Source organism: Drosophila nasuta, chromosome X (assembly GCF_023558535.2).
Source record: "Drosophila nasuta strain 15112-1781.00 chromosome X, ASM2355853v1, whole genome shotgun sequence".
NCBI lineage: Eukaryota > Metazoa > Arthropoda > Insecta > Diptera > Drosophilidae > Drosophila > Drosophila nasuta.
The window spans coordinates 20,287,807-20,302,730 of NC_083459.1; the positions used below are offsets into that span (position 1 = coordinate 20,287,807).

General features: G+C 31.7%; 1 protein-coding gene across 5 annotated transcripts in view; it reads right to left on the reverse strand.

Moving 5' to 3' along the window:
- The window catches only part of LOC132795958 (scoloptoxin SSD14), a 28,528-nt gene extending 18,732 nt beyond the window's left edge, over window positions 1–9,796 (reverse strand). The window contains exon 1 of one of the 5 annotated variants that reach the window (XM_060806929.1): window positions 9,432–9,592. In XM_060806929.1, the coding sequence (XP_060662912.1) occupies window positions 9,432–9,490 (59 nt within the window). In that variant the 5' untranslated portion in view covers window positions 9,491–9,592. Of the gene's footprint in view, window positions 1–1,504; window positions 1,815–9,431 lie in introns of those variants that run through there. The other 4 variants (XM_060806930.1, XM_060806931.1, XM_060806932.1 and 1 more) reach the window with 4 other exon arrangements.
- Between the last annotated feature and the right edge of the window lie 5,128 nt (window positions 9,797–14,924).

Sequence of the window (14,924 nt, forward strand, 5' to 3'; positions counted from 1 at the left end):
AAAAAATGTTTTGGCACCATATGAAGAAATTAACTTTATGATAACGAGAGCGCCAAATGCAAAAATATATAGTATAGATTAATACATTTTTTATGAAATCATTTTTTAAGAATGTTTCATATTTTTCGTAAATTGTTTCGGTTGCAAATAATCTGTTAGTTAACTTTACAAAATATTTGTGAAATCAAACTAAAATAAATTGTTGAATTAAGTAATTGACATGGACTTGGTTGGTATTTTAAATATACTAAACACCATGAATTAAGTATGGAGACGTCAGATGTCAAGTGTATTTAACCTTTTCTTTCTCCCTTTTTTCGTTGAATCACTAAGACAGAAATGTAGAAAACAAACCTGTTCAACATAATTAAATAACTTAAATGTTAAAATTTGATGGTTTTTTAATTATTTTGATTGGCAAAATCATATTTAAATACCAACACAAAATGAATTCTGCGTAAGTTTGAGTGTAAGATAATTCCAATTGCAATTAGAAGAGTTAGTCTGTGCACTTTTTATTAACTATATGAAAGAAAAACCCCAAAGTGAAAAATATGCTTTTGCGTTTTGATATATTTTCATATCGGATTCTCGGAGCTTTGATACACAATTCACCTGCCGACAACAGAAGCGAAACACTTTTACTAATTTCAATTTCAATTTTCCTTCTGGCTATCATCTTTTGCGTTCTCTTTGCCGTTGTCTTTATTTTGTGTCTGTGTCTATTCTTTTTTCTTTTGCTGTCTAGTTTGTTGGCCAATTCTCTCGCGTTTTTCTATATGTACGTACATACATATAATATTTTTCATAATTTTCATTTCTGTGAGCGACGCGCATTTGAAATCTCAACAAGTGTTTTCTTCTTTTTTTTTTTGTTGTCTGCTTTTGGCGTCTGGCATTTTAGTTTATTTTATATTTTCTTCTTTCATATTCCTTTCAGTTATTCATTTATTGGCAGTCAAAGCGCAAAAAAAGAAATAGACAAACAATAAACGAAATGTGTGTTGTCTGTTTGCCAGTTGCCAATTGCCAGTTGCCTGTTGCTGTTGCCTCTTTGTGTTGGCTTTTGGCTTTGCTGAGGGGTGTTTTCCCAATAACCAGCTAGATTGAACTCTCATGCGTATTTCTTGATTATTGTCTTGGACTTGGACTTGTTGCTATCGTTGTTGTTGTTGTTGTCTGCCGCCAACGTTTGTCGCTATTTTCGTTGAACGTGCGTCGTCTGCGTTTCGCTTCAAGTGGGCGAACCTGGCGTCGAATGCCGGGCCACAGCATCAACCAAAGACATCCAACATATCATACATACATATACATATCTACCATCGAGTATATAACAAACATAAACACGCACACGCACGAAAACATTGCAAAACAAAAACCAAAAAAATGTAGAAAACTGCATAACCCAAGAACAAATAAATAAATTACAATATTACGTATATTATAAAGCCTAAATTTATATACAAATTCTCATATATATTAATTAACATAATTAATGTCGCACATTTTCACCTTTGTCAAAACCAACAGCAATCAAACTAAAAAAAAAATATTGTTCACAAGAAAAACGCGCGCGCGTTTTTCCCTTTAAAAAAACGCACTGAAAACGCGTGGAACTTTTTTTTGTTTTTTGAATATTTCGCGACGCGCGTTAACACTGAATAATCGTCAAGTTTTTGAAGCGATTATATTGATAATTTTGTATAATTATTTGTCAAAAACTTGCAAGATTTGATTTTGGCTTTTTTATTGCTTGTTTTTTTTTTGAGTGTTTTTTGGTTTTGTAGTCGAGTGTCTCGTCGCAGCTCCGGCTGCTGGTCAACTGAATTAAGAACGAAGCGTGTTGCGGCCGCGACTGAACGGCAGCGTCGACGTTGCGCGTCAACTGCGACAGCGACTGAGGCAGCGACTGCGACTGCGACGACGTCAGCGATGAGGCTGAGGCACTTGTTCGCACTTTGTTGTTGCTGCTGCTGTTGCTGTTGCTGCAGTGCAAATTGCTGTTGCTGTTGTTGTTGTTGCAGTTTCGATTGTTAGTCTCGATTTGGCTGCCGCTGCTGCTGTCGTGCGGAAATCACAAAAATTAGGCAGCCCCCAATGGACACACACACACACAGGGCCGTGATTGTCACATGAAGCCGACGCTTGCGGCGTCAAAAGCGAAGATTGCGCGTTGGGAGAGGGGAGCGTGGAGAGTGGGGGTGACTGAGCTAAACTGAGCTGCGCCACCCAAGCTAAGCTAAGCTAACCACCCACCCAGGCAGTCAGTCAGCCAGGCAGTCAGCCAGCCAGCCATTAAAAGCAATTTGTTGACAGTGACACACAAAAATGGATACATAAAGTGAAGCGACAAGTTGATAAACTGACGACAAAAATCCCATTTCCCCAACCTTCAGTTCACCCCCCCCCCCACACTTCTCCACACAACTCTAGCAGCAGGTTCAGGAATCAACTGTCAGATTTCGGGCCGCCCTCTACTATATCATGACATCATCATTACAATTTACACACACACACACACACACACACAGACTACACAAACGATTAGCAGTCGCGTGTCTCAAATCCATAGACAGCAGCACATAATAAGAACTTGGCAACGCGGCAATAAAACTGATAAATTTCAAGTTGACTTGACCTTTTGTCAATTCCAATTCATTTTCAGTTGATCTCTTTGCTGTCTCTCTCTCTCTCTCTTTCACTCTTTTGCACCAGTGAAATTCTTTTTCTTTTCGCGCAAATTAAAAAATTTAATTAACCAACCACAGACAATGATAGTTGCGGATTAACATTTCAAATATTTATTACAGCATTGAGTTAAAATTGTTTAAGGAAACAATTGCAATTATAGAAAAATTGTATGCATTTTTAATTCATTTGATTTAAAATTTTTTATTTTTATTTTATCACATTAAATCTAGTATTTAATACTACATTTAATAGTACTGGCTGTACGAATGATTTGAAATGTTTCCATAATTTGATTCAAAATTTGAAATGCATCCATATTGAGTAGTATTTTTTTTTTTAAAGAAACAATCGCAATTCTGGAAACTAGTGAAATTATATTTTGTGCTAATAATTAAAAATGTAATTCATCAATTTAAAATTAAATTTAAGTTATGATTGTTTAGGAAAACAATTGTAATAATGAAAACCAGCGAAATTCTATTTTTGTTCTCAATTTAAATGATTGAAGAGAATATTGATTCTTATTTGATATATAACAATTCAAACTACTCAAATATTAAATTATAATTTTGATATATAATATGATATAATATCATATAATAGAAATAATAACGAATGTTTGTCACTCTTGTTGTAGTGGAACAAATGCTAACAAGCGTTTCAAATGAAGCAGCAAAACAAATGTCTCAATGAAATAACAATAATATTGCTAAACATTTAGTAAGTTCGGATATGAATAGAAAAATTAACAAAATCTTCGTTGTATTCAATAAAAAATACAAATTAATAAACTTAATAAAATAAATGAACTAAAAAAAACACCAATCTTTATTTGTACTTTTCTTGTATTGATCATAAAAATATGGTTCAAATAATAAATATACCAACAACTTATTCTTCTTATATAAATGTAATTCAGCAATTTAAAATATACAAAATTTAAGTTATAATTGTTTATGGAAAAATTACTATATTGAAAACTAGTGAAATTCTAGTTTTGTTCTCAAATTAAATGAGAATGCTAGAAAAGTTAAATTAGAATGTTGTGCTAAGTGAATTTTTTTAGTCACTGAATTTTTCAAATTTGTGCTATTTTGTGTTTCCCAGATGAAATTATTTTTGGAATAAAAGCAATTTTATAACCAATGGAAAAGAGATAAAAACTAATACAGGATATATTCTAGATTAAAATGAATTTCAAATTAAATTTAATATTTTCTTTTTCAGGATTAGTTTGAATTTACACCTAACTTAATTGTATATTTGTTCCTTAAATACTAATAATAAAAAATAAATATATGAAATATATATTTATAATATATTTAGAATTTAAAATGCATTTCAAATGAAATTAAATAATGTTTCTTGGGATTAATTTGAATTTGACTTTAATTAAATTGCCTTCGCAAATTCATAATTGTGGAAACAATAAGTTGAATAGTCTGGTGTTAACTTAACTGGTTTTTCAAAAATGAAAATAGAAAATAGAAACTGTTGAGTGATATGAAGATGATGGATTGAGTTGTCTTTAAGGCACAATTCTCAATTCTCAGCTGCCAAATTAACCTCCAGCAACAATTTGAATTTGAATTTGAACTGGAATTGGAAGCGAACGTAGACAGTAGAAATGCAGATTAAATCTGCCTCTGACTACGAGTATGTGATAGTTTAGTATATATATATTCTATATAGTACATACTCGTATAGTCAGAGCAGCGACAACAACGTTTTAAAGTACGATGTGATGACGTTTGACGACGCTTTCAAGTAGCTGCCGCAAAAAAAAAAAAACAAAAATCTGGCATTGCTGGTGGGCGTCCTCAGATTTCCGCTTGCAACTCCCCCGCTAACCGCTCTCTCTCTCTCTCTCTCTGCGATGGGGAATCATGGAAGCATGTCGATGGCGTGCCTGGCCAGGCCAGGCGAGCGAGTAAATCTCATGCAAAACATTGAAATGTGTGTCAACAAATTGCACAAATTAGCGGCAAATACAGCAAACAGTTACCACATGGAAATGCGATGAGCTTTGTACTTGAAAAATGCTACGCAAAATAACAAAATAAAACAAAATAAAAATAAAGCGTGGGCGGTCTTGGGGTCACAAATCACAAGTCACAAACGCAGCTAATCATAATGATCTCTTCTCCCCCTTAACGAACGAGCTATCAATGAAGTTGCGCCCAGCACTTGACCCAAGCTCACCATTTTAGGCAGCGCAACAACAACGCAACGATGTAACAAAGTACATACATAAAGTATATAGATACATATGTATATACATACATATTTAGATCGCTGTCAGCAAATCAATTAATCCACTCATTCAATGCCTCTACGTGCGTGTGTGGGCGAAGTATCTTCATTCATTTTGGGTGGGCAGCAAATCTTCATCTTAATGAATTGCGGGTTGGGTTGCAGATTCATCAAACAGGTGAGACAAACTAATAAACAAAAATGCCAGCGACACAACTGAAGTGTGAACTGTGATTGCAACTTCAAGTGCAACTGCAACTCCAACTGCGTTGCGTTGGTGGCAACTGTTGCACTCTCTGTTGCACTGACGTCATCGTCATGACTTCATCACTGACTTTTTTCGAATGCAACGCGCGTTGTGGGAGTTTGACAACCAGTTAACATAGAATAAAAGGTATATATACCATCTGTATCTGTCTATTTGTATCTATGTATTTGTATCTTTGCATTTGTGTATCTATATCTCTGTATATTTGTATCTGTAGCTGCCTATCTGTATCTTAGTATCTAGATCTGAATCTATATATCTGTATCTGTGTATCTGAATCTTTGTATCTGTGTATTTGTATATATGGGTAACTGTATCTTTGTATCTCTGTAAATGTATCTATGTATCTAATTCTGTGAATGTTCATCTGTATTACTGAATCTTTGTATCTAGATCTGAATCTGTATTTGTGTATCGGAATCTTTGTATCTGTGTATCTGAAACTTTGTATCTGTGTATACGAGTATCTGTATCTTTGTAGCTGTGTATTTGCATCTATCTTTTCTGTATCTTTGTATCTCTTTAAATGTATCTATGTATCTAATTCTGTGAATCTGCATCTGCAATACTGAATCTTTGTATCAATGTATTTGTAAACTTGTATCTGTATCTTTCTTTGTATCTAGATCTAAATCTCTATATCTGTATTTGTGTATCTGAATCTGTGTATCTATAATATTGTATCTGTGTATCTCTGTATATGAATATCTATATTACCGAATCTTTGTATCTATAAACTTGTATCTGTTTGTTTGCATCTGTATCTGAAACTGTTTACCTGTATCTGTGTATCTGAATCTTTTTATCTGTGCGCCTACATATAAACTTTTATCTGTATCTTTGTATCTGTATAACTGCATCTAAGTATCTGATCCTGTGAATCTGTATCTGTGTATCTGCATCTTAGTATCCATATCTGAATCTGTATATCTGTAACTGTGGAAGTGTATCTTTGCATCTGTATCATTGAAAGTGAATCTTTATATCTGAGTATTTGTATATTTGTATCTGCATCTTTGTATCTGTATCTATGTATTTGTCTATGGGTCCCTGTATCTGTACCTAAGAATCTTTGTAATTTGTAACTGTATTTTGGTATCTGTAAATTAATAACTTTATGTTTGTATCTGTATATCTCCATAACTGTATATTTGTGATTTTGTATCTGTATCTTTATATATGTATCTATATATCTGTATCTGTATAGAGGTATCTTGATATTTGTATCTCAGTATCTGTGTATCTCCACATCTGAATCTGTATCTGTGTATCTCAACATCTGTATGTCTGTACTTGTATCTATGTATGATGAGCGCACTTAGAATTCCCATTAATTAGTTGAGGAAACATTTTTAAAGTGCTCCACTTCTGTTAGTTGATGCTAGTGCTGCTTCTGCTGCTGGTGCTCTTTCATGTGGCCTGTCCCCGTCCCCTTCTTCATCCCCTTCCCCCTTCTCCGCCTTCTCCATCGCATCGTCCCCATTGCACCCCTCTGCTCATCATCCTGCAACTATTTTGAGCTGCCTCCTCCAAATGCTTGTGCTGACACACATTGAAGCCAAAAGGCATCACACATTTGTTTACAATCCCCGCACACACACACGCACACACACACACATGCACACACTTAGATCTTTCTTCTGTTCAGCTACTTTATTACGCAGCGTGGGACCCAACACTTTCCCGCCATCACGCCAACCTCCTCCTTCTCCCATTCCCCTTCCATTGCCTTCACCCCCCTTTAGTGCAGTCGCCCCTCAACAGTTTTGTTTGTCTTTTACGTACACTTTGATGGATTATCTGTGGTCTATTGAATGGAATTCTTGGCTATAAGTAGATATGCTTTATGGGCCAAGTGGCATATCAACGAAATAACATTCGAGTTGCGTGATGCGCAAGGTTAGCCATAGTTTTTCGTTAATTTTTGTGCGAGCAATAAGTTAAATCAACAACAATTCTAATATACAATTAAATCTATACGAAACCTTGAAGTAATTTCAAAGCCAATTGCCTTCGATGTTAAACTAGCCATTAATTACAAGTACTCGAATGTTCTGCATAGCAGCATAGAAACGCACAAAACATACACATACATACATATTTACTAGTATATACAACTATAAATATCACATTGGAACAATAACAAAACACACAAAATTTATCGTTGAACTTTTGTATAAATTTCGCCCATATCAAACATTTACTTCTATGCGTTCAAAAAAGAAAATTCATTTAATTTTCATGCGTTCATTGCAAATTTATTTTCTTTGCAAATGATCGACTAAAAGATTGCCTGCATTCGATTATGTTTTCGTGCACTAAATAAATAAATCAACTTTATAAAATATTGCAATATTGAAGATTTCGGATTATACTACAAAATGGAATAAAGTTGAAAGCACTTCTAGAAATGTTATATACAATTTTAGTTACCTTAACCTTATACAAATGTAAGCTACATAAACATATATATGTTTTCCTCTTAATACTTGTCTATTAAACATTAATTTCTACTATCTATAATCTTTCTTTATTCAATATTCAATATTAACATATTTAATGCAATAATTAATGCATAATTAATGCAATATTTAAAAGAACACATTGACTAATAGAGCATTCACAGTTCGTTCAGTCTCACCTAAACACCAAATTACTTGTTGGTTTTACAAGTAAGAATTAGTTTTTCCTTTCGTTGTGGAAGTAAACACAAGAAAATATGCAGAAATTTGATACAGGTACAGAAAATATGAATGTATCGCTAGCTGTCAGAATAACAAGAATATTTTCAAATTAAAGCAAGAAATATGACTTAAAAACATGCTAAATAATATTACAAAAATTTAACTAAATTACAAGTTGCAAAATATTACTTAGCTATTGAAACATCGGAATGAATATTTTGGTATATAAACAATGTATTCTAATCATATCAATATACCTCTTAAAAATCAAAGTCTATTTTAAAAAATAATACAAATTTCAAGCTGTCAAATAGTCAAAACGAGAAAGAAACATAAAGAATATTTATGAAATCAAAAATATTTGAAAGGAAATTGAATAAATTGCTCAGCTTTTGAGAAAGTAATGATAAAGTAACAAGAAGAGTATTTCTTACAGAAATATACTAATATACTACTTACAAATAAACATATCAAATATACCACTTGAAAATAAATGTGTATATTTTTAACAAAAATAATAAATATTCCAAGCTGTCAAATAGTCAAAGAAGTAACATAAAGAATATTTATCAAATCAAAAATATTTGTAAATACATGAGATCGAATATATTGCTTAAAAATTTTTACAGAAAAATACTAAAATACTTCAGCAACTCAAGTCAAGAGAAAATATAATGAGATTTTTACAAAGAGAAAAAATATTCCAAGCTGCAAAAATATTTGTGAATGTATAAGTTTTATTAAATATCAAATATTTAATTAGTATTTTTTTACAGAAAAATACTAAAATACTTTGAGAAAATCAAGTCAAATATACCCCTCGAAAATAGAAAGTATATTTTTAGAAGTAATAAATATTTGAAGCTGTCAAATAGTCAAAGAAGCAACATAAAGAATATTTATCAAATCAAAAATATTCGTAAATACATAAGATCGAATATATTGCTTTACAAATTTTACAGAAAAATACTAAAATGCTTCTAGCAAATCAAGTCAAGTATACCCCTCGAAAATAGAAAGATATTTTCATTCAGAATATTCATTAAATCAAAAATAATTGTAAATGTATAAGATTCAATAAATATCAAATATTTGATTAGTATTTTTACAAAAAAAATACTAAAATTCTTTAAGCAACTCAAGTCAATTATACCCCTCGAAAAAAGAAAGTATATTTTTAGAAGTAATAAATATTTGAAGCTGTCAAATAGTCAAAGAAGCAACATAAAGAATATTTATCAAAGCAAAAAATATTCGCAGGTATATAATACTAAGAAATATTCTAAGAAACGGAGATGATTAAAAGAAAAGAAATTCATAATCTGCGAGCAGTCAAGTTGCATACAATTCTCCGATTATTAAGAGTGATGTATGGGCAATGGAAATGGAAATGGAAGTGAGATTTCCTCGATTGTAGCGAGTAATGTGTGAGGTTAATCGCCTTATCATGTATTCGCACTCATATCGTACGCAATGTTGCATATGTAGCTGGAGCTGAAGCTGTTGCTGCTGCTGTTGCATGCCTCAGTACTTACGTTTGCAGCGATGCAAGATTTGTGGCGGAGGCGCCAACGCCGCATGCCGTGGAATGCATTTGCCAACTTTGTTGTTGTTATCGTTATGCCACCGATTCTCCAATTGCGATTCTCCGTTTCTCCTCCTCGTTTCTTTTTTTTTTTGCGCTGCTTAGTTGGCTGCAATTCTTGCAAATCCAAGCACACACACACAACACACAACGCACAGAATTTCACGCGAAATGTTTAATGCCAAAACACGCACAACAACAACACGCAAAAAAAAAATATTGAATTCAAAAATTGGGGGAAGAAAGAAATGGTGGCCAGGTGAAAGAGCGTCGAAATTTGCTTTGTCTGTTCTTTGTGGTTGGATAATTTCTGGTTAAGCGAATTCACAGTTCGACGCACGACGTTCAATGTCTGACTGAATTTCTATTTCCGCTGAGGATGCTCAGAGACCATCAAACACGGTGTGGCTGCTGTTGCTGCTGCTGTTGCTGTTGTTGCTGCTGTGGCGACGGCAGCAGCAGCAGCAGCATTCACAACGTCAACGGTGGCTACTCCCATCCCCATCTCCATCCCCCATCCCCATCTCCATCCTCATCCACACACTCACATCCACCCACGTGGCTGACCGTGTTGCTGTTGCTGTTATTGTTGTTATTATTATTTCTTAGCATAAACATACAAAATAAAAAGAAGGAAATTAAATGCCGCTGCGCTCGATTCCTGTGTTGGCGTCATTTCAACGTGTGTGTGTGTGTGTGTGTGTGTGTGTGTGTCTATGTGTGTGTGCAATGCATGTCATTGCTATTCACATTTAAAACAGTTGAAAAACGGCCTCAAAAATAACAACAACAGCAACAGAAACAGAAACAACAACAACAACAGCGCATCGATGGCAAAACGTTTCCAAAGAAACAGCCTCATTTTCACACACTGTGCCACAGAGCGTATGCTTGATTTCGTATACGCAGCGGAACTTGAAAATTCTTTTGAGCTTGAACTAATTGTGAAAGTTTTATCTGGAAATGTTGTCTTTACATTGCAGCTCCATTAAACAAATCTTCAAAAATTAATTTCAAAATTCAAATTGAATCAAGCTAAATCAAATATTTAACATCAACTTGATTGAATTGAAAAATTGATTGGTTTTTTAATCCAGAGCTCGCAAAGAAAAGGTAATACCAAATTATCTAATCGGTCTGTCACAATCAAAAAACAATTAATAGTTGAAATAATTCATGAAGTGAGAACTGCAACTTAAAAATACTATTTTCTATATAAGTTCAATACGTTACCATTAAATAAAAATATTTGTAAGTACATAAAATACGAAAATATTCTAAGAAAGTCAATAAAATATATTGTTTCGCTATCGTACTATATATTGAAATTAAGAAAAATAAATTTTTTTACAAAGATAGTAATAATAAATAGTAATTCTATTTTAGACAAGAGCCATTTGAAATAAAAGTAAATTTTAAATATAGTAATAGCATAAAAATACTAAAAATAACAAAAATTATATTAACCCCAAAGCATTTTTTTTTTTTTCAAAGTAGAAAAGAACAACAACAAACTGCCAAGGAAATTGTATTTTATGAGCAGCGCATTTTGGCGCTGGTCAAACAAACAAACACACATAGTAATAACTTCGATGTTTATTATTGTATTGTATTGATTTAACTTCGGGGCAAAAAATATCTAGATTTTGAGATGCCACAAAAACACAAAGAATAAAATGACGTTCTAAAAACAAGAATTCAAATTTCGAACTTTGGTATTTTGCAAATATTTTCGTAAATACTAAAAAACTCAAACATTTTTCGATAAAAACATAATGTTCTAATATTATAATGCTTCAAATTGCGGTTCTTCTTCTTACCTATGAAGAAACTTTCACATTTTTTATATAAATAAGTTATTTTTAAATTGTTCTCTGATTAGTTTTGGGATTTTGTTTGCAAAATAAAATACTTTAAAAGTATTTTATTTGCATAATATAATATATATATTTTATTTTTAAAAATGTACGAATTCGTGTATAAGTATAAAGTAGTTTCTAATTTAATTTGTACAACTTTTTTCAATTTTAAATAATAATAAAATATTTGAAAAATATATTTTTTACTTATTGATAAAAAAAAATGAATAAAAGTGTAAAAAAAATATGTTTAAAATATTGTATTTTAAAAAATTAAAAAATAGTACAACAAATATCTTTAAAATAGAAACTACTTTCACTTTTTTAAAAATTAAATACTTTTAAAAATATATATTTTAGTTTTTCTTTTTAAAACTACTTTTTAATTTTACTAAACACTATATTAAAGTTGTTGAAATATCATTTAAAAACGTTGCAAATGGTTATTTATTTTAAATAATAAAAAAACGAAAAATGTTATAAAGTTTTATGTGATATCTGAACCATCAGCTAATTAATACAACTGGTGACTGATTTGTAGTGATGCTTAATGGTTTTTTCATAGTTTTTATTCTCTTATTCTCTGATGGAGCTTTTTGGACTTGCGTCGACGGATGTCTCGTGGTCTCTTTTTTGGCCACGTCAAAAGTCCATTGCAGCCTTATTCCGCCACATGTGCGGGATTCTTGTTTTTGTTGTTGTTCAAGCTGCTGTGGTGTGAATGAATCACAGCCAAGCAAGAGAAATATAAAACAGAGCAAAAGGCAAAAAAGAAACTACATAAAACACACACACACACACACATCGACGTTGTTGCCACGCCACTTGTTTGTTTACATTGCCAACGTCGCTGCAGCTCGTCCCCCGCCTCCCACAAGTGTGCTGCGATCATGCGGCATCAACTAAAATATATACACTGAGGAAAAAAAGTTCTGAAATCATGATTTTGGTCTTAGTACTCAGAATGTTGGCCTAAAAAGTGCATCAGGAATATGCAAAAATTAAATTAAATGAACATGAAAGTTAACAAAACACAAAAACATTTGATATAACACCAAATTCTTATTTATAAGAGGAAAACTTCTTATAGTTTTAAGAGCAACAAGTAATATACAGCTACAGTCGTGAGATACTCACAACCTAATTTGAATAGAAGCAAAAACAATACGGTATTAATTTTAAAATATACCATAAAAATACTAAAAACATACTTAACGCTATAATTGGTATATTTATATAGTACTACATGCAAAATATTCCATAGAGTCAAAGACAAACCAGAACCTTAGTAAGTAGGCGTTTTTCCCATATAAAAGTATTTCTAAAATAACCTTTAAAATGTTTATTTGATCGTTAACAAATTTCAAATTTAGGACTCCTAAATACTATAGTTATATACCGAAAAGATGAAGCCTCTTGTCTGTTACATAGGTACATTTCAAGGAGGCACAAATAATAATAATGTAATAATTATGGGGTATGAAAATCTTATCATGAAAATATGACATAATAAATATAATATATTAACTATATAAAAACATTATAGGAATTTTAATGGATTACATTATTCTGTAATTCTATTTTATATAATTTTTTTTTATTTTATACATATATTTTCTTATTTTAAGCATTTGGAATTGTTTATAACCAATGTTCTTAGCTTTTTGGCTTTGTTCCTAAAGTGTTGTCAATTGAAGAATACAAATTCTAAGATGACTGTTCTTGATTTAAAAACTCGTCTTTTTTCAGTGTATAAATATCTACATACATATATACGTATATATAGATATAGTATGTAGTAGGTAGTATGTGTGATGAGGCGTTGCTGTTGGAACTAGGCGCGATTTGAGATTTTCCAGCTGGCATAATTCTCGTAATAAAGCGCAACACACCAACACACACACAAACTATGTCTATGGCATGTGTATGTGTGTGTGTGCTTGTGTGTGTGTAGACAAATTTCCGTGGAACCAAGTGGCTGCCACTTTGGCCACTTTGGCCACTTGACATTGACGCGGCGACTTGTGACACTTGCTCCCAAAGCGCGCCTGGATCGTAAAAATTCCCATTGCTAAAGTAATTGTTGTTGCTTTGCTGTTATTGTAAATGTATGTATGTATATACATACATATGTATGTATATCTCAGGCCAAAAACAGTTGGAGAAACGGAACGCACTTTGCTCCGTCTCTTCGTCTGTAAGCAGAAGTGACATCAGTGCGACGTTTTTAGCCAAAACGCCAGTTTGCCATTTTTGGTAACGACCCTCAGACACATGTCTGTCTCTCTGTACACATCGTCGAGCAACAATCAATTTCTATCCATTTATTTACAACTGACACACAAAACCAAAAACTGAATGTAATGCAATTTTCAACAAATACGAATTTCGCATACACTCATAGTCAACTGCTTTTTAATATCGCTAACTTCGATAATAACACAACAATTTAACTCATTAAGTACAGTTAATGTTACTATAGAAAATGTTTTGCTAGTAATATTTTTATGTGGTAAGTTTTAGTTCATTTAAAACCGAATTAAGAATTTAATAAAGTTGTGATTTTTATTGCCTTGAAAATGTGTTAATTTAAATATATTTTTATATTGTTTTTAGCTTGTGTTTTCATTGCAATATATTCTTAATTATGTCTTCATTTATCTGCCCAACATTCTTGAATTTTTATTAAGTGCGAAATACTGCTAAATACATATTTTTTACTTTGTTGTTAATCAAATATTGCAAAGAAACTACTTTTGAATTAAACTAAACAGAACATAAAAGTTGATGAAATATCCCTTAGAAACGCAGAAAATTGTATTTTATTTTAATCAACAAATAACGCAGAAAATTTTCTTTTATTTACCCCATATTATTTTATTCTTATTAACTGCCAAATCCTCTTTGCAACACAAAATGTTCATTGCCTTTTTTTTAGAATCTTGTATTTTACTTTTAACTTTTCTTTTTAGCTATGATATCATATATTCTTGTAGTTTATCGCCCTTTTTTGTATTTTGTTGTTTTCGTTTAACTTTTCATGTATTCATTATATTCTATTTTTATATAGTATTAATTGCCTTCTCATTTGAGAAGAGAATAACATAAATTTCCAATATATAAAGTTTATCATTCATTGTAAATATTTATTTTACGCTTTTGAATTATAGCTAGTGTTCTTCTAACATATTTTCTTCTTTCTTTTTCTACTATTCAAAAAGCTGCTTTCGTTTCAATGAATAAAATAAATTTCGAAGATTTTAACTTAATTATTTTCTTTAGTTTTAGTTTTAACTTACTTTCTCATATCTCATTATTAAACGCTTTTTTCATTAAAAATATTGCCTTTTCATAGCTTCTATAGCTTCTGTTTCCATAACATATTTTATTCTCTCTTTTTAAACTATTTAAAATGCTGCACTCAAATTTCAATCTTTTGCCTTTCGACACAAAATAAAATAAACTGTTACAAAATTAACTCATTTTGTTTTGTTGATTGTGAATATTTATTTTAACCTATCTGAATTAAAGTTATAGCTTCTTTTCTCATATCTTATTATTGAACATTTTGTTCATTGTAAACA